General features: G+C 43.4%; 1 protein-coding gene across 1 annotated transcript in view; it reads left to right on the top strand.

The window, feature by feature from the left end:
• Window positions 1-20,636, top strand: part of ABHD12 (abhydrolase domain containing 12) — a 324,548-nt gene extending 303,912 nt beyond the window's left edge. The window contains 5 exon segments of the mRNA XM_030196277.1: window positions 5,747-5,829; window positions 14,388-14,466; window positions 20,508-20,551; window positions 20,553-20,593; window positions 20,596-20,636. Of these exon segments, the coding sequence (XP_030052137.1) occupies window positions 5,747-5,829; window positions 14,388-14,466; window positions 20,508-20,551; window positions 20,553-20,593; window positions 20,596-20,636 (288 nt within the window).
• The last annotated feature ends 270 nt before the right edge of the window (window positions 20,637-20,906 follow it).

Below are 20,906 nucleotides of genomic sequence, written 5' to 3'. Positions count from 1 at the left end.
GCGAATGGCAGTCCAGAAGAATTTGCACAAGAAGAGAAAAGAATTCAACCTGAACAATAAGCCATAGTGAATGGGGCAAAACAACTAAGATAAGATAAACAGTGTCTAAAAATATGTTGGTGAGCGCCGATCCTACACACATGAGTGAGCTAGAAAGTATGTTTAAATATAGTGAGGTGGGGGGGTGGGGGGGAAGATACCTCTACTAAATGCCAAGTTCAGTGGAACTTCAGACAGGGAGCCCATTATCAGGAAGTTTTGTATTAGTGCACGAATGAATATGCTGACACCCCAGACAAAGAACTATGTTTTAATTAAATATATGTGACTGGTGAGGTACTGGTTTTGTTCTGTATTGTAACCCACAAATCCACCCCCCCCCCCCCCCCCAGCTTACAATCATAAGCAATTCAGATACTCTCCTGTAAGCCGATGAGAACAGCATGGGGAATTAAAGCCCCGATTATCAAAACTAATAATATGCAAATTTATGCTCATTATTAGTTTTGATCATTGGGGACTCCTACTCAATCCTCAAACATACCATTGCAAGGGGCTAGAGGTCCACCTCCACTCTGGTAGTCTATTGCACCCCTCCCCTGTACCTTGAAGAAGGAGGAGAGAGTAGCACTCCTAGTGCTGCCTCCAAAATGGCTGCACCCTGCCTTGCCTAGTGCATCCTGGGATATTCTGGGCAGGGCTTCCCTTATATGGTAAGATGCACTGGGCAAGGCAGGGCACCGCCATTTTGAAGGCAGCGCTGGAAGGAGGAGGAGGGAGTGTTACAAGGTAGAAGGGGACGGGGTTCAAGGGGGCACTAGACCACCAGGAGGGCTGGAGGTCTGCTGGACCTCCATCTCTCTAGTCCTGGGGGGGGGGGGGGGGTTGGGGGGCTGGAGGTCCACTGGACCTCCAGCCCCTTGTGTCTGGGGTGGGATGTGGGGCCTGCAATTATGCAGATACAGTGGTGGAAATAAGTATTTGATCCCTTGCTGATTTTGTAAGTTTGCCCACTGACAAAGACATGAGCAGCCCATAATTGAAGGGTAGGTTATTGGTAACAGTGAGAGATAGCACATCACAAATTAAATCCGGAAAATCACATTGTGGAAAGTATATGAATTTATTTGCATTCTGCAGAGGGAAATAAGTATTTAATCCCTCTGGCAAACAAGACCTAATACTTGGTGGCAAAACCCTTGTTGGCAAGCACAGCGGTCAGACGTCTTCTGTAGTTGATGATGAGGTTTGCACACATGTCAGGAGGAATTTTGGTCCACTCCTCTTTGCAGATCATCTCTAATCATTAAGAGTTCTGGGCTGTCGCTTGGCAACTCGCAGCTTCAGCTCCCTCCATAAGTTTTCAATGGATTAAGGTCTGGTGACTGGCTAGGCCACTCCATGACCCTAATGTGCTTCTTCCTGAGCCACTCCTTTGTTGCCTTGGCTGTATGTTTTGGGTCATTGTCGTGCTGGAAGACCCAGCCACGACCCATTTTTAAGGCCCTGGCGGAGGGAAGGAGGTTGTCACTCAGAATTGTACGGTACATGGCCCCATCCATTCTCCCATTGATGCGGTGAAGTAGTCCTGTGCCCTTAGCAGAGAAACACCCCCAAAACATAACATTTCCACCTCCATGCTTGACAGTGGGGACGGTGTTCTTTGGGTCATAGGCAGCATTTCTCTTCCTCCAAACACGGCGAGTTGAGTTCATGCCAAAGAGCTCAATTTTTGTCTCATCTGACCACAGCACCTTCTCCCAATCACTCTCGGCATCATCCAGGTGTTCACTGGCAAACTTCAGACGGGCCGTCACATGTGCCTTCCGGAGCAGGGGGACCTTGCGGGCACTGCAGGATTGCAATCCGTTATGTCGTAATGTGTTACCAATGGTTTTCGTGGTGACAGTGGTCCCAGCTGCCTTGAGATCATTGACAAGTTCCCCCCTTGTAGTTGTAGGCTGATTTCTAACCTTCCTCATGATCAAGGATACCCCACGAGGTGAGATTTTGCGTGGAGCCCCAGATCTTTGTCGATTGACAGTCATTTTGTACTTCTTCCATTTTCTTACTATGGCACCAACAGTTGTCTCCTTCTCGCCCAGCGTCTTACTGATGGTTTTGTAGCCCATTCCAGCCTTGTGCAGGTGTATGATCTTGTCCCTGACATCCTTAGACAGCTCCTTGCTCTTGGCCATTTTGTAGAGGTTAGAGTCTGACTGATTCACTGAGTCTGTGGACAGGTGTCTTTCATACAGGTGACCATTGCCGACAGCTGTCTGTCATGCAGGTAACGAGTTGATTTGGAGCATCTACCTGGTCTGTAGGGGCCAGATCTCTTACTGGTTGGTGGGGGATCAAATACTTATTTCCCTCTGCAGAATGCAAATAAATTCATATACTTTCCACAATGTGATTTTCCGGATTTAATTTGTGATGTGCTATCTCTCACTGTTACCAATAACCTACCCTTCAATTATGGGCTGCTCATGTCTTTGTCAGTGGGCAAACTTACAAAATCAGCAAGGGATCAAATACTTATTTCCACCACTGTACATGCTGGACAGGGCTCCCCAATGCTCTGCAAACCCTAACGCTAGCTCTAAGATGGTGTAGGGTTTGCCACAGCAGCAGCACCCTTGTTTGGCACACTGCCCGCTGAGCATTGGGGAAGAATAGTTAGTACCCTGTGTAGCATGCATTTGTATGCTACTTGTGGTCAGAACCGCCGAGCTCATTGTTTCACACGCTCGCTAGCTCTGATCTGTTATGCCTGCGTTTGCTTCTGATCATCAGGGCACTGGATTGGTGGGGGAATTTTTCAAATTTAGAAAGATAAAGGCCTGAAGGTGATTAGGGATTTTCTAAATGATCAGGGGAAGGTCAGGCTGTTTCAAGAGTTGATAAACCTAGCTCATCTTGGAATTTTATGCATATCTACAGGTTCTTCATTTTCAAAGCTTAAGGACAGAGGATCTTAAGTCAATGCACACAGAAGCCAGGTTATCACTCTGACTTACTAGATGTTGGTAGTTGTCTGACTTTGCTAAATTAGCTGGGAAATGGAGTATTGACCGGGGCTTATCATTACGACTTTTTGTAGGATAATTTCAAGAGTATAGAAGTACTGTTGACTAATATTCTGTTAAGGAAACTTCAATACAAATTTTTGATGAGAGCCCATATGTGATAGCATGAGCAAGCATTGGGGATTTGGGCCTTTAAACACAGTTTAAAGGCAGCAGAACATATTCTTTATTCATATATTTATCTAGTTTATCTCAAAACACACAATAAGCCTGTCTTTGTTCTCAGACTAGTTAGTACCCTGTTTAGCATGCATTTGTATGCTACTTGTGATCAGAACCGCCGAGCTCGTTGTTTCACACGCTCGCTAGACTGGCAGTTCAGCATAAAGATAATTAATTTAGGGATCCTTTTACTAAGATGCACCAAATAGTGGACTGCGCTGGTGTAGACGCATGTATTGGACACGCACAGGTCCATTTTCTAGCGCATCTGCAAAAAAGGCCCCCCCTTTTATTTTTTCCAAAAATGGAGGTGCGGCAAAATGAAAATTGGCGTGCATCCATTTTGGGCCTGAGACCTTACCGCCACCCATTCACTTAATGGTAAGGTCTCACACGTTAACTGGGCGGTAATCGTCAGCATGAGTACAGTAGTTCTGAATTGGCATTTGTTGGGTGCGAGTAGGCATCTATGCGGGTTAGTAAAAGGGCCCCTTAGTGCAAACACAACAAGGCCTGGTTCCTATCAGGCCTAGTAGTTCAGGCTCAAAACGTTCTCTAGGCAATTTCTGGCTCCATATAAAGAAGTCTGTCCTACCTTGCAGGCTATAATGCTTCAAGTGTCTTCTCTTAGCAATCCTCATCAGTCCTTCAGCTATTGCTGGCAGGGTTTAGAGTCTTTGATTCTTCCTTCACCTACTCCAGACCTCCCTGATTTTCCTTTACTCAGAGTTTTATCCTTTCTGGTCAGGGCCATCCCCTCCTACCTAGGGTTCATAGATTTGACTCTGTTAAGGTGGCCCAGGGAAGTTGTGACTTAAGGGGAACTATTGTTGTTGTTGTTGTTGTTATTACAACAAACTTATATCCTGCAACTGCCATCCAGTTCAGTGCAGGTTAAAATTAAGACATTGAACAATTCTTCAAGAAGTTACATATCAGGCTCAGCAAAATACATCAGATTCAACAAATCTTGACAATCATTCATAATTGTAGTACTTTGTAAAAAATAAAAAAAAAGTCAACATCTTTTTAAATAACTTATTATTTTCTAATTGCCTAAGCAAAGGAGGTATCTTATTCTAATAAGTTGTAGCTTGATGTGGAAAAGGGGACTTAAGGGGGCGAAAAGCTTTTACCTGTCTACTAGAAGGAAAAGCAAGTGTATGACAATTTCTAGTTGTTCTCGGTTAATTTCCATGTAAAAACAAAACATGATCAGACAGGGGCATCCCCATAAAGAGTCTTATGGACCATAAATTCTAATCTGACCTCTTTCGGTAGCCAGTGTAAGTGTTTCATTAATGGAGTGATGGCACCCTTTTCTAGTTTACTTTTTAAGTTCTTCATGCAGCCAATATATACAGAGTTGAAATAATCTAATTGAAAAAGTATTAAAGATTGTATTAACAAGCAAAGCATCTCCTGTTGTGCCCTTCCCCATCCCTGGAGTGGTGTTTTTTTGTTTTGTTTTTTAAGCATATGTAGACCTAATTAATGAGGCTTATCTGTGAGTAAATTCCATTTCGTGCCAGATCTATTCTGTTTTGGGATTGTACATTGTTATTCCCACTTTGTGCAGGACAGAAATTTCTCCTTTGGAATGCACTACATGTTAGCTTGCAAAGTGCAGTGGATATCACCCGATTCATCTACCTCCCTTCCTTGTATAGCTCAGTGGAACTTAGAACTTTTCAACTTATGCTTATGGAACAGAAGAGTGTGGAGCAATGGTGAAATTTCGAGGTTAATTGGGAAATACATTGGGACTCACTGCCACATAAAGCTCACTGTTATAACATTGCTCAGGTACAAATCAGCAGTTTGGTTGTTTGCCCATGGGGGAGAAAAAGGAAGGGAGGGTAGATGTTTGAGGGCGGATGTAAAAATGTATATGTTTACTGTTTTTTTGTTCTCTGCCTGTCTAGGAAAAGATTTGGAGGGGGGGGGGTATAAAAAAGAATCTTCATCACTATAACCTTTCAAATATTGTGTTTGTTTTAAGTGTCTTTTTGTAGTGGCTTGGCATTGTCATCTTAATGCTGCTTAATTTAAGTCATACTTGCCTAAGATACATATTTGCTTTAACTATTTCTCTATACATGCACTGTTCAGTAAGTTTAGGAAAGAGTGATTCTGAGAAAGTTTCAATACCTGGAACTGACAAAAATGGTGGCTCTGGGCAGTGTAGACATGAGTAGAATATGACTAAACTTAAAAAGTAATGTCCTCCTGTGGAGCATATTGGATGTTCAAAAATGTATCTGGTCTTTCTGTGCCTTCTTCCAAAGTAGGTAATTGAATTCTTGAGGCGGGGAAGGGTGGTGGTATAAATAGTGTGACTGTTAGTACAATGTTTAATTTTCTGGCTTACAAAGTGCTGTTAGAACTGAAATTTTACCTCAGGCTCCAGTAATTGATGTTAAGTAGATTTTTTGGATGATTGGTGCATTATTTTCACATTGTTTATAGGTAATTTGTTTCCTATCTATTTTCAGATTTATAGGTATTTCCCCGGGTTTGACTGGTTCTTTCTGGACCCAATCACTGCAAATGGAATCAACTTTGCAAGTGATGACAAGTAAGTCATTGCTTTCCTCCTTTATATTGTCTTTGTTGTACTCTGTGATTTGATTGAGAAATTAGGCCTGGGGATTGTAGGGTACTGTCTGTTTGTTTGTTTTTTTTTTTTTTTGGGGGGGGGGGGTCCAGCAAATGCTATATCATAATTACATGAGTTTGGGCTTCCTTACTACTTTTTATGACATAACTGAAAACAGGATGAAGCTGAATTATTCTACTGAGGCAGTGAGCCCTTCCTTATCATCCTTTGAATAATCATATGATCTTAATTGAATTTTTACATTTGTGACAAGGTTCACAAGCAGTGTTGTATCTTAAGAACGTTTACTTTTGCAAAATTGGCCTTTTCAACAAGTTGGAGCCTGAAAAGAACATATGGAACCAATATTCAAAGAACTTGTATGTTTGGCGGCTGCTTTCGTAAGTTAACTTAGCTACATATGTTGCAGCTAAATATCACTGCTATGAGCCTTGCACCCTGAAGTATCCTTGCTATTTTTGATAATTCCCGGGACATCCTCATGGCAGCGTATAGCACTGCTGTTGATGAGAAGCAGCTGGGTTTGATTCCCAAGACAGACAGACATCTCAGGTCAGCTGGGGCAAGGGACCCTGTGGAGGTAGCTTCATGTGATCTGTCAGGTGAAATGGGGGATGGGAACAATCTCAGCCATTACATATTTACCTGTGCAATATTGAAGGAGCCATGGTCTATTCCCTTCAGCCTGAGATTTGTTGCATTGGCATACTGCTGGCCTGAGAGACAACTGATAGAACTGTGAAGTGCATGAGCAGGATAGGCAACAGTAACACGAATGTCAAGTAAAAAGAAGCTCTAGATGCACTGCATCACTAGCTCTGTTCTTCTGCTGTCAGCTGGATGTGGACCAGCTAATAGGAGGGTAGGGAACTAGAGGGTAATGTTTGTGTGGAAGTGGGGCACATATATAAATATTGGCCCCTGCATGCTGGAGACCCATAGTATACCACTGGATTGTTGCTTCATTGACTGGAGAGATTCAGATGACGACTGATGGCAGCATGTTTGGAAGCCCCAAAGGATCAAGAGAATCCTGTCCGGGGGGGGGGGGGGGGGGGAGGGAAAAAAACTGCAAAATTTTTCTATGCCCCTGCCATATCAAATAAATCTTCTTGTGTGCAGATTTAAACTGAAAACTCTGGGTTGCACAGAATAGTGTCTAAGGTATTTATCAGTTTCTATATACTGCTTTCCCTGTCAACAGTCATCCAGAATGGCAAAGCACACCCAACAGAGATGAAGACTTCTTGACAGGGGCGTAGCCAGACCTTGCCAGGAGGGGGGGCCAGAGCCCGAGATGGGGGGGCACTGTTAAGCCGCCTCCCCCCCTCCGGCAACCCCCCTTCCCTCGCTCGATCGCGCCGACACTCTTAAACTCCCCCCCTCCCCCTCCCGCTACCAACCCTCGGCCGCCGTCGCCGCCCGCCCCATGAAGTACCTTGTTTGCTGGCGGGGCTGCCCAAACCCCGCCAGCCAAGAGTGTTCTTCAGCGCTGGAGTTAGTAAACTCCGGCGCCTTCATTCAAGGAAGTTCGTCTGAAGGATCAGCTGGTTTTGACGCATTTACGTCCTGCACGGGGCTACATGCACGGTGCAGGACGTAAGGCGTCAAAACCAGCTGATCCTTCAGACGAACTTTCTTGAATGAAGGCGCCGGCCGCCGGAGTTTACTAACTCCAGCGCTGAAGAACACTCTTGGCTGGCGGGGTTTGGGCATCCCCGCCAGCAATCAAGGTAAATCATGCGGTAGCGGGGCTGGCGGCGATGGTGGGGGAAGGTTGGTGGCGGGAGGGGGGTCGTCGGCAGGGGGCCAGGGGTGAATCTGCGGGGGCCCGGGCCCCCTCAGGCCCCACGTAGCTATGCCACTGCTTCTTGATGAGAGATTAAACACAACAAATTGGTATACATTGTTTCTATAGAGTTGATTCTGTGACAAAAAGAAGAGGGTAGACCAATGTGGTTCCAAAGCAAGTGGCTTATTGATGAATAATGGCTAAAAATGACTCTGCATCTGATGTGCCTGCCTCAGGAGTCAAACATATATTTTTCAGTCACAAATGATGAACAAAGGACAGTAAGAACAAATATGTCCACTAAAACAGCACCAGCCACAAATAATGAACAAAGGACAATAAGAGCTAATGTGTCCACTAAAACAGCATCAAAGATACTGACACGCTGAGCATAGATAAATAGCCTGTCCTCGATGGCATTCTAATTATCTGTGCTCAGCTCTTTCTGTTTGTTTTGTGGACTGTGATTAGGGGGATACTGCTGCCTCTTTTTTTTTTGTTGAGCTGGTTCTGTGTACAAGAATGGTCCATGTTTAATTCTGTCTGTCTGTGCCACTGTCTAAGATTCCATTCAACTGCCCTGCTTCTCCTAATAGTGAAACAGAGGGGTATCCAAGTACTGTTTAAGGAAAGAAAGAATCAACAGACTAAAAGTGTGTGTTCTGTAACGTTTGATGGGAATAGTGCTTACAAAAAGACAGAGGCTGGTTAAGACTATAATATCTTTAACATTGATAATAATATAAAAGTAGATAAGAAAATAATTATCCATGATTTGATGATGATAGAAATATGCCAGTTGACCTGAATTTCTAAAGGTAGATTTTTAAAGGGAGACTCCATCTGAAATTTCCAAACACATCTTGAAAAGCATTGAAAAAGATGCCCAGGAGAAAATGCCCATAATATGAAGCTGAACATTACCCAAGTCACCCTGGATATCTTTGCAGCATAAGTAAAAGTTGCTGCAAAATTTTAAGCCAAACTGCCACTTCCAGAGCTGTCAGATATCTCTCACAAAGAGGCAGGATACAGATAGATGCATTTGTTGGAGTGGAGGAGTAGCCTAGTGGTTAGTGCAGCAGATTTTGATCCTACGGAACTGGGTTTGATTCCCACTGCATCAACTTGTGACTCTGGACAAGTCACTTAACCCTCCATTGCCCCAGGTACAAATAAGTACCTGTATGTATTATGTAAATCGCTTTGAATGTAGTTGCAAAAACCACAGAAAGGCGGTATATCAAGGCCCATTCCCTTTCCTTTCCCTTAGGAAAACCACAATGTGGACAACTCCAGGCACTCAAGTCCAACATATATTAAATTAGGGTTGCAGTTTTAACACATTACATTTTTAACGACTGCTAAAATATTTAATTGTGATTAATGCTGGCATCAGTGGCAGACAGAATGCTGGCTCTTCCAGACCCAGAAATAGAAAGTTGCATTAAGCTCTGATGTAACTACCTGTTTCTGGGTCCAGTAGAGCCAGTCATAGGCTACCCTTCCTCCCTCCCTCCCCATGAAGCCTTTGGTCTCACCTCGCTCCCACAGGGTGGTGATTCTAGCAGCAGCAGTACTGCGGGGTCTGGCCGGCCGGCCTCGAGCATGTGCAGATGCTCAAGGTCACTCATTGGGTGTGTTCAATGACAGTGATTCAGCTCCTAGAGTCACCACCCCATGGCTGCCTCTGCCAGTTCCTGCAGCCTTTCTTCACCCCTGGGCCACCCAGCACGTAGGACTCGCCTCATTGAAGCCCCAGACTGCTGCAGCTGTCTGCCTGCTCCACTCCTGCCAACAGGTGAGCCTTCCTTGGTTTTTTTTGTTTGTTTTGTTTTTTACTTCAGGGGACGAGAGAGGGCAGACATAGAAGAGAGGGAGAAAGTGCAGAGAAGGAGAGGGTAGACATTGGATGGAATTGGAAGAGGGAGCGAGTGCAGAAAAGGAGAGAGCAGATGATGGGTGGAAGGAGGTAGAGAGAGAGCAGAGAAAGAGAGGGCAAATGCTGTTGCATATTACATGTATAGGGGATGGAACAAAGAAGAGAAATGGTGCCCGTGGAGGGGAGAGGGGCAGAGAGGAGGGAAAGGCAGAAATAAAATGCTGGCACACATCTTTTAATCACATGATTAATTGTGATTAAAAATGTGAATTGTATGATTAATTACAATTACTATTTTTAATCTTCCTGTGACCCTACATTAAATATATTAAATCCTGTTTCTTGGGAAAAAAATGCTAATCAAATTATTCACTCATGTTGCTTAATCTCTAGTCAGAAAACTGTTGGACATTACAGAATGATAAAGGAGACATCACAAAAAAAAAATTTTTTTATGTTAACACTTCCTTAAGCCCTTTGGTTTCTTTTTTTTTTTTTTTTTGCTTTTTAAAATTTTTTTATTGAGGTATAGCAAAGACAAAAACAACAAGATGAGGTAACAGTTCCATAATACAAAAAAACCCCCGCAGCATTAAAAATCGGATAAAGCTACTGATAGGCAATATACCCAGTAGCAAAAACATAGGTTATTAAACACCCCAAATATTTTTTACCCTTTCTTTTCTTTTTTCCTTCTTCCCTCCCTCTTTCTCCCCCCCCCCCCCCCCCACCCCCCCAAATCCACAGGAAGCCAGAAAGGGATGCCAAATTGTTTGCCATTTATCCAGAATCATATTTCTCTAATCAAATAAGTGCTCCATTTCATTTCATTGAGTGGAGGAGTAGCCTAGTGGTTAGTGCAGTGGACTTTGATCCTGGGGGACTGAGTTCGATTCCCACTGCAGTTCCTTGTGACTCTGGGCAAGTCACTTAACCCTCCATTGCCCCTGGTACAAAATAAATACCTGAATATATGTAAACCGCTTTGAATGTAGTTGCAAAAACCTCAGAAAGGCAGTATATCAAGTCCCATTTCCATTTCACAGATATACACAGTACGAGTAGTCCACTTATCCAAGGATGACGTCCCCTTATGCTTCCAAGATGTGGCCATGTTCAGATGTGCAATATTAAGATTGAATTTAAGCAGGGTCACCTTTGCACACACCATCCTCACAATGGGCTTATTAAATAAGAACACCCCGGATCCCAGGGAATGGCACAATGCAGCCAACACTGAAGTCTACTTTGCACAGTTTTCCAGTAAGCTTGAGCTTTAACACAGAACCCCTGTATATGGCCCATGAAGCCAACTCTCTCACAACGTCTCCAGCACAAGGCTGAAGCCCGAGGAAAAATGTGTTGGAGGCAATCAGGGGTGAGGTGCCATCTATACTTTTCCTCAGCCCTCTTGAGTTTTTAGTGACATTCTTCAGTTTTCATAGACCATATAAATATAAGTGCACATTAATTTTTGTTTGGTTTATTCATTAGTAACCTGCAACTGAGCCTATTACTTTTACTCAGCTTTACCATGAAATAAACGTGTTTTTCTTTTCATGTATAATGGGCTGAGTCAGAGGCACAGGATGGTGATCGCTGACTTGTCTTGTAATTTTGTACCATGGATATCTTTTAACTGTTACTACCCACTTGCCCTGAAATGAATGGACGTTTAAACATTTATGTATGAGGTGGGAAACCTTAGCCAGAGAGAGCAGAACAGTACTACTACTACTACTTAAAGTGCTACAAGGGTTACGCAACGCTCTACAGTTTAACAAAGAAGGACAGTCCCTGCTCAAAGGAGCTTACAATCTAATGGACAAAATGTGCAGTCAAACAAATTGGGGCAGTCTAGATTTCCTGAATAGAGGTATAATGGGTAGGTGCCGAAGGCGACATTGAAGAGGTGGTCTTTGAGCAAGGATTTGAAGATGGGCAGGGAGGGGGCTTGGCGTATGGGCTCAGGAAGTTTATTCCAAGCAAAGGGAGAGGTGAGGCAGAAAGGGCGGAGCCTGGAATTGGCGGTGGTGGAGAAGGGTACAGAGAGGAGGGATTTGTCCTGTGAGCGGAGGTTTCGGGTAGGAGCATAAGGGGAGATAAGAGTAGAGAGGTAATTAGGGGCTGCAGATTGAGTGCATTTGTAGGTTAGTAGGAGAAGCTTGAACTGTATTCGGTACCTGATCGGAAGACAGTGAAGTGACTTGAGGAGAGGGGTGATATGAGCATATCGGTCCAGGCGGAAGATAAGACGTGCAGCAGAGTTCTGAACGGATTGAAGGGCTATAGATGGCTAAGTGGGAGACCAGCGAGGAGTAGGTTGCAGTAATCAAGGCGAGAGGTAATGAGAGAGTGGACGAGAGTTCGGGTGGTGTGCTCAGTAAGGAAAGGGTGAATTTTGCTGATGTTATAGAGAAAGAAGCAACAGGTCTTGGCTATCTGCTGGATATGCACAGAGAAGGAGAGAGAGGAGTTGAAGATGACTCTGAGGTTGCGGGCAGATGAGACGGGGAGGATGAGGGTGCCATCGACTGAGATAGAGAGTGGAGGGAGAGGAGAAGTGGGTTTGGGTGGAAAGACAATAAGCTCTGTCTTGGCCATGTTCAGTTTCAGGTGGCAGTTGGACATCCAGACAGCAATGTCGGTTAAGCAGGCTGATACTTTGGCCTGGGTTTCCACAGTGATGTCTGGTGTGGAGAGATAAAGCTGGGTGTCGTCAGCATAGAGATGATATTGGAAACCATGAGATAAGATCAGCGAGCCCAGGGAAGAGGTGTAGATTGAAAAAAGAAGGGGTCCAAGGACAGATCCCTGAGGAACTCCAACAGAGAGCGGGATGGGGGTAGAGGAAGATCCATGAGAATGTACTCTGAAGGTACGGTGGGAGAGATAAGAGGAGAACCAGGAGAGGACAGAGCCCTGGAACCCAAATGAGGACAGTGTGGCAAGAAGTAAATTATGATTGACAGTGTCAAAAGTGGCGGATAGGTCAAGGAGGATGAGGATGGAGTAGTGACCTTTGGATTTGGCAAGGAACAGGTCATTACAGACTTTAGTGAGTGCCGTTTCTGTCGAGTATAGAGGGCGAAAACCGGATTGAAGCGGTTCGAGAATGGCATGAGAGGAGAGAAAATCAAGGCAGCGGCTGTGAACGGCGCATTCAAGTATCTTGGAGAGGAAGGGTAGGAGGGAGATGGGGTGGTAGTTGCAGGGACAGGTAGGGTCTAGTGATGGTTTTTTGAGGAGTGGTGTGACTACAGCATGCTTGAAGGTGTCAGGGACAGTTGCAGTGGAGAGAGAGAGGTTGAGGATATGACAGATGGAGGGGGTGACAGTAGGAGAGATGGTGTTAAGTAAGTTGGTGGGGATGGGGTGCAAAGGGTGGCAAGTTCCTCTTAAAATCAGTTAATTTTCTACAGGTCCAGCTTAGTGATCCAGTATTTATGTTGCAATAAATACTAGCTTGTTTCCCTTTTCCAGACACCATACAGGGTGGGGAACACACTGAAACAGCACACCTAGCTAACAGGTGAAGGAATAGCCAGCTTTATTGGGAAAGCCAGCCAAAATATTAATATTCAGCAGCATTATTAACTTGCTTCTAAAGCAACACTGGTATGTAGAGTTCTTCCTTTAACAGTGGTGTACCATGGGTCTCCAGCATTTGGGGGCTGGTGTTTACATTCTCTCGCACCACAATACAAATCCTTGTACTTTTGTGGGGGGGGGGGGGGGGGCTTCTAGCTCTTCCTCCAGTATTCTCCTCAAGCTAACACCGAGGGACAATGATCAACTCCCCCCCCCCCCCCCCCCAGTTGGTAAACCACTGTCCTCCATTACTGTCTAGCATATGAAGCACACCCTGGGAAAAGGGACTAGGGCAAGAGAAGTATGGTTAATATAGGCAGAAAGCCTTAGGTGGAGGGGAGGGGTCAGCTGAATATTGCTCTAATGCAGACATCTAGTCACTGGGTCTTCAGAAGTAGATTTTAAAGAGGCTGCTTCTTGCATTTCAGTCTGGGATATTGCAGTGTGAAAGAAAAATAAGAAGAAATTATATATAAAGTGTACATAACGATGTGAATGGCATTGATCATGGAAAATGCCATATGGGGCAAGATGTAAAGAAAGTAATTAAAATGTTAATACACAGTGGTACCTTCTGATAGTTAAAACCCTGAATGGTCTAGAATAAGCTAGAATCTTACCCACAATAATAATTCTTGATCTCTGTTTATTGTTTAATTCAAATTCTGTAGTGGCAAACAATCTGTTGACTTCCAGAGTGATGGCAGTATTTCCAAAGCTAAAGTATCTATCTCTATCAGTAATCTAGTAGAAATAATGCTAGGTTATCTTTATAGCTGTAGCTCCTAACCTCCTCTTTTTATAGTTGTTTTTAAATAAACTTATTTAAATTTAAGTATCCTGTATAATAAAACTCACCCTCAACGTTCTGAGGACACTGACGTCAGTGTCACTTCCTGCGGGCACTTCCTTCGGGTTCGAAGGGTTCGTGGTGGTGAAGCCACCGAAATCACTGTGTCTGGGCCCCGCCCTCACGTCAAACGTGATGACGTCGAGGGCGGAGCAATGGCGTCAAAGATCGAGGGCGGAGCAATGGCGTCAGTGGATGAAGGTGGCGTGTGTTGACGAGGTGCGAAGCAATGGCAGTCAGTGGCTTCACAACGCCGAAGGGGTGGGTAGGGGGGGGGTTCGGGAGGAAAACCTTGCTAGTGCCCATTTCATTTCCTCCAGAAACGGGCATGTTTTACTAGTCTTCCAATAAAGCTCAGGTATTCTGTGTAACCTAAAATGTCTGCTCTTGCTTTTTACCAGTGTGAAATACATTTCCTGCCCATTGCTTATTCTTCATGCTGAAGATGATCCAGTTGTGCCATTTCATCTTGGAAGAAAGGTAATGTGTCTTTACTTATTTTCCTGGGTTTTGTTTTGCTTTTTGTTTGGGGGGGTTTGGTATTTTTTGACAGCTTATTTAAATTTTTGATGTAAGAGAATAAGACCTAAGAAATATAACAATCCCCCTCCCTCACTAAAACACTCTAATCAAATTCAGTTTTTATCTGCACCAATATAATTGTAATTATTATTTATTGGACTGACTGATTTTGTTCCATCTTTATTGTTAATTCTGTGAGAATATACTTTATGGAGTTTTGGAACTTGATTCAAACGGTTGTGGTCCCATATGGTCAGACTGGATTTTTACACACTGAAAAAGCCTGAGTTTAATTGGGGCTTCCTAGTGTATATATATCCTTGTCTCTCTTGGATACATTGAGAATTTAGCTCTGGTGTTTGATTCTATCATATGAAGATGACTTGAGTGTTGCTCTTAAAAAAAAAACGTGGTATCTTAGTACCACTTGAAGCAGAAACTCTCATGTATATTGTTTACCAAACTTGTCTGTTCATCAAGGCCCATTACCTGTTATCTTGACCCTGTTCCTTCATCCTGGTTGAAGATTCCCTCCCACAGTCTGCTTTCAGTTTAGGATGGGCTGGAGAGGGCTTTGACAGCAACTTCAGTAGCTGGAACGTGAAGACAGTGCTGGGCAGACTTTTATGGTTTGTGTCCCGCAAATGACAGGACAGATTTGGATAGGCTCAAGTGGACTTCAATGGCAACTCCAGTAGCTGGAATGTGAGGACAGCGCCGGGCAGACTTCTGTGGTCTGTGTCTCAGAAATGCCAAAGGAAGACAATGATCAAGTATTTTATATCACATTCATTGTTTTAATCATGAATTGATAATGAGTGTGACTGTTGGGCAGACTGAATGGACTGTTCAGGTCTTTATCTGACGTCATTTGCTATGTTATTATGTAACCTGGACACGCAATTGAGACCATGACATCCTTCTTGAATAATTTGCATTCTGCCTTGATCAAACTGGTGCCGCACTTCTTATCTCCCTTGACCTAACTATGACCTCAAACATTCTCCTTTCAAGGCTCTGTGCTATCGGTCTCTCTGGAATGGTTCTTAATTGGTTCTGTTTTTTTTCTTTTTGATCAAATTTGTATTATTTCACTTCCCTCTTCCTCTTCTGATCCATTCCCACTCTCGTACAGAGTCCCACAATGCTCTATTATGTCTCCCCTGCTTTTAAAAATTTCCTTAGTCCCCTACCACAGTTATCCAGGAATTTTTGATTAAGGCTTAGTTTTACATGGACAACATTCTTTTGGTACCTATGCAAAATCCCTACAACCCACAGCTTGCCACTGTCCTTAGTTTTTTGGATTCATAGACGTAGTTATTGTCTAATCGCTGTTATGATTGGGGTCTGAACCCCTCTCAAACTTACCTCTTTCCTGGGAGTCAGCTTCTTAGCTGGCTTCTGTTTCTTTTCTCTTTCCTTTCTGAGCTGGCTCTGTCTCTCTGTGCTGGCAGCTTCCAGCAGCATAGGGTTAATTGTTTTACTATACTGCACCTGTGTGTGTGTTGCCTGAGTTGCTCTACCTCTCTTTGGGTGTACTGGCTTCAAGTGTTTCACGGTTTTGCATTGGTGTGGGTTGGGCCTCTCTGGGTCAGTGTGCTTTTGCCTAGGTCTAGGGAGTGTGACATCATCAGGGAGGGCCTTGAAAAGGAAGTGGTGTTGTTTCCTTCAGGGCCTTTGCAACAGTGGTGTTTGCTTTAGGTAGGGTGGTGCAGTGTGCACTTCTGACTTTGTGTCTAGTTTCCCTGCTTGCTTTTGCTAAAGGTCCAGGTTAGTGTTAGTGCAGTGTGCACTGGTGTCTGTGTGTTTAGCTTTCCTGCTTTTCCCTTTGGTTCCCCTGCTTTTCCCTCTTGGTTTTGGAAGCATTGCTGTGTGTAGGGCTTTGGAAGCTCTGTTGCTGATAGAAGTACTTCAGGGTTTGGTGGTGTTAGGAACACTGCAGAGTTTGCTGTTAGAAGTACTTCTGGTGTTTGTGCTATTGGGAGCATTGCAGTCTTTGCTGTTGGTGTTTGGTGATTTAGAATCACTTTTAGCTTATGTGTTAGCTTCCCTGCTTTTTCCTTGTGCCTCCCCTGTCTTCCCTTTTAGTGCTAGGAGCTCTTCTGGTTGCTTGCCAGAGTAGTGCTTAGGAAGCACCTTGTTAGTTGTATCTAGCTTGCTAGAGCAGTGCTTAGGTAGCTGGTTAGTTTTGTGTTTAGCTTATTAGTGTAAAGCTCTGCTTGTAGCTTGGTGCTTAGTAGCACCTGTGTTAGCTTTGTGTTTAGTTCCCTGCTCTGTTAGTTTAGGGCTTAGGAAGTCCCTTTCTTGAGCAGGGCTTAGGAGCTCCTGTTTAGTATAGGGCTTAGGAAGTCCTTTTGTCAGTTTACTGTTAGGAACACTCTTGCTGGTTTAGGGCTTGGGAGCACGTAGATCAGTTTAGGTTTAGGAGCACTTCTGTTTCCAGTCCTGTGTCATCCGGTATCCAGTAAGTCCTGCCGGCTACTCGAACCCAGGAGCTCAACTTCTGGGGGGCTTAGTAGCTAAGTGCAGGTGAAGCTGTGCGGACCAGTCCAGTGTGCTCCAGTCCAGTGTGTTCCGGTCCGGTGTGTTCCAGTCTGGTGCGCTCCAGTCCAGTGTGTTCCGGTCCGGTGTGTGTTCCAGTCCTGTGTCCTCCAGTCCGGGGGATTCCAGTCCATGTGTTCCGGTTCGCTGGGCAGTGCCTGCAGTCCCTGCCGGTGTGCTTGCCCAGTGTTGGTTGGTGGGTTTTGCCTGCTGCTGTCGCTCCTCGGCAGCAGCCCAAGGGCTCACGTTTGCTCCAGAGCCCAGCCCCGCGGGCTCTGAACCTGAGAACCTGACAATCGCCTCCTTTTAAACCCCATCAAATCTTTGGCCTTATGAGTCACTGAACGCATCCCACTGTTTCTGCAACTCTACATGACTCCTGTGTTTGATTCATTTAGGTATCTTGGCATCATTGTTGACACTCAGTTATTTTGTAAGCCTCAATTCTCTTCAGTGGTCAAGTTTTTCTGTCACTGTGTTATATCAGATCTGTTTGTGATTACTAAATCTGCTTGCGCACTCTTCTTTATTCCCTTGTGCCCCCCCCCCCCCCCAAACCAGCTCAATTACTGTAATAATATGTGTGCCGGCCTTCCTTAATTTGTTGAAATGGTTACAATCCATCCAAAGTACCTTAATTAGGATTCTTTCCCAAGCTGGCCACTGTGATCACATCAACCCCCATTCCTTCAGCATCACTGGCTCCCTGTTACATATAAAATTCAACATAAAATCCTTTGTCCCATAAGGTACTACATCAAGGGAATCATTCCTGCCTCTCTTCCTTAATCTCCCTTATAAATCTTCCCATTGTTTGTGCTCCTCCTCTGACCACTATCTATCAATTCCTCCTATCTACTGCTCTTGCTTAGAATCCATGTGTCAGTCTGCTTTCTTGTGCATTGCCCCTTCTCTCTGGAGTTACCTTCTACTTTCCCTATGCACAGAGTTGTCCTGTCTGAAGTTCAAAGCATCCTTGAAAAAATCATCTCTTTACGTTGACCTTCCCTGGCTTGGCATCGGAGTAGGCAGTTGAGTTGTCATCATTGAATTTTTCTTTTTTTTTTTATCCCTCAGTGGTAACTTTTAATTTTCCCTGTTTTTTCTTTGCTCTCCTATCATTTTCTTGTAGTTCCCTCTTTTCTGCTCCTTTATATTAGATTGTGGACTGCTTTGATTTCCCTAATGAAAGGCATTGTATCAAGAACTAATAAATACAAATATTACATCCAGATATTTTGAGAGTCCTTTGCTTAAGTGATACCTGGCTTCCATTCCTTCTTATAATAAAAAGAATGCAAACACTATGATGGATTAGAAATGAATAAAACTAAGGGTTAATTTTAGAAAGCATTTGCCATGCAGAACATAGCTATTATAAAATTGAGTGGAGTATACACTTGTGAAAAGTAGGCACACAGCAACCTAGCATCTACTGTTAGTCAATATATTTGCGTGTTATGTTAAGAGACTTTCTATATCTAGTCTAATTTTTATCTTCCCAATCTCACTACTTTGGCTTTGACTCTTTCTTGTATATGCCTCACAAACTCTCCTCTCCACTTGACTGAGGTCTTCCAGACGAGGCTGCCTTGCCCTAGCTCTAGCAATTGTCTCTCATAGTTTATCTGTAGACTGACTTCCAATTCTTTGGAAAAAGGCCTAGATTATCCCCATTCTTAAAAAAGCAATCACTGGATCCTACTAATCCTCTCAGTTATTGTCCTATTTCTAATCTATGTTTCCTGTCAAAACTACTGAAAATTGTCTATCACCAACGGCTTGACTACACTGAACAAGCCTTAATTCTTAACCTGCGGTAGTCAGGTTTTCGATCAAGACATAGTACTGAAACCATAGTTACTGCTTTATTGAATGATCTCTACAGTACTTTAGATAAACGTTACATTACACTCACGTTGACTCTGGATCTCTCTGCGGCTTTTGATCTTGTGAATCACTCACTCCTTCTGGCTCGTTTAACTGATATTGGAATCTCAGGGCCTGTTCACAACTGGTGTTCATCTTTCTTAACTAACCATCATTTTGCAGTTTGCTCTGGCTCTATAAACTTCTTCCACATCCTCTCACATGTAGTGTTCCTCGGGGTTCAGTTTTATCTCCATTACTTTTTAATATTTTCATTAGTCTGCTTACTACATATCCACCATGAATTCACAAGTCACTCAGCCTTTTTTTTTTAAATCTGGCTCCTACACTCTGGAACAACTTAACAGGTTATTTGCATAATGAAGAATCTCTTTTCAAAACTCACTTCTGTCAACAGGCATTTGGCTAAACAGGTCCTCTGGCTGTCAGCCGGCCCCTGGAGCTCAGCATCTACTATCTGGTATGGTTGATCAGGAATGAATGTATGTATTATGTCCTATTTAAATTAGCGTTCCTTTTCTAATTTTATGTTTTAACTTTTTATTTTAAATTGCTTAGATCCTTCTATGTTGGAATAAGTGGTATAGCAAGTTTTATTAAACACTAGTAAAAAAGCCCCGTTTCTGATGCAAATGAAACGGGGGCTAGCAATGTTTTCTTCTGTGTGCATGTGGGAGTGTGTGTGTCCCTGCCCTCTGGCCTCTCTCCCCTCCCCCCTCTCAGTCCTTCAGTGTTACAGAGCCAGCGATTTGATTTCGTGCTCTGCTGTTTTCCTTCACTGACTGTGTTACAGAGAGGGCGGGGCAGACACTCATAGGGAAACCGGATATCTCGCCCCCTTCACACTTCCGGCTGGAGGCTTCATAGAACGTTGGTTTTGCCTTTTATATAGAGAGATAATCGTATACCGTCCTTCACAGTGTGTTACAGGTGCAAATTTGTGTAAGAGCATGTGTGCACCACTGGGAACAGTTCTGGGAGCCCCTATTTATAAAGGCATATAGGAAGATATGTTGTGTTTACAACATAATATCCCCAGGATGTATTTCTCTCATCTTAAAATAAGTGAAAGCTAAATACACAGCATCCATAACACTTCAGCCATATTTAATTGAATATTAGTATTGTGGAATGCGTCAGGAGAAGACATTTCACGGTTGTGAAATTTCCATCTTTCAAAAGTTTGTTTAATGAAAAGCCACTCCTATTATCCCCTGATTATTCTCAGGTTTCTGTTATGCTGCCCAAATATAATTGGGAAAATGAGAGCTTTAAAGAAGCTTTTGAGAGATGGAAATTTCACAACAGTGACATACCTTGTCCTGAGGAATCTCAGAATATTAATATTCAGTGTTATATGTTCACTCATTTTAATATAGCTGAAGTGTTATAGATGCTGTCTGTTGTCCACTCTGGTCTTCACAATTCAAAAAACCTGGATTTGTTTTTAAACTATGCACTATTTTGTTTCATTAAAATGTGAGTCCAACTTAAGTATGAGTCATTTTGTTAGTTTTACTTCTACAGTACTGATCTGTTGGTTTTATCCTTGTGTTTTTCTGCAGCTTTATAACATTGCTGCACCATCTCGGAGCTTGCGTGACTTAAGGTGCAATTGTCCCTTTTCAAAAGGATCTAGGATACAGGCATAAGTCATCTACAAGAGTCCAGAGCTACCTCAAATTTTAAAGTAAGTGGAGCTCAAGTGCAAGTTATCTTGCCACCACAGTGGTACCTTAAGCAGAAAATGTAAACTTTCTTTCTAGGGTGTAAAATTTACTTGTAGTTTCAGTTTCTACCTGATTTTCCACTCTGTTTTATTTATTTATTTATTTATTTAAATTTTTTTTTAAATTATTACAAGCATTAAACTTGATGAGAAAACTGGCCAAATCAAAATTTACATCAATTCCAAGAAAATATCACAACACAAAATTTAAATATTTGCCAGTCAATAGTCCACA

Source organism: Microcaecilia unicolor, chromosome 3, assembly GCF_901765095.1.
Source record: "Microcaecilia unicolor chromosome 3, aMicUni1.1, whole genome shotgun sequence".
Lineage (NCBI taxonomy): Eukaryota > Metazoa > Chordata > Amphibia > Gymnophiona > Siphonopidae > Microcaecilia > Microcaecilia unicolor.
This window is presented reverse-complemented; position numbering and strand designations above follow the sequence as displayed.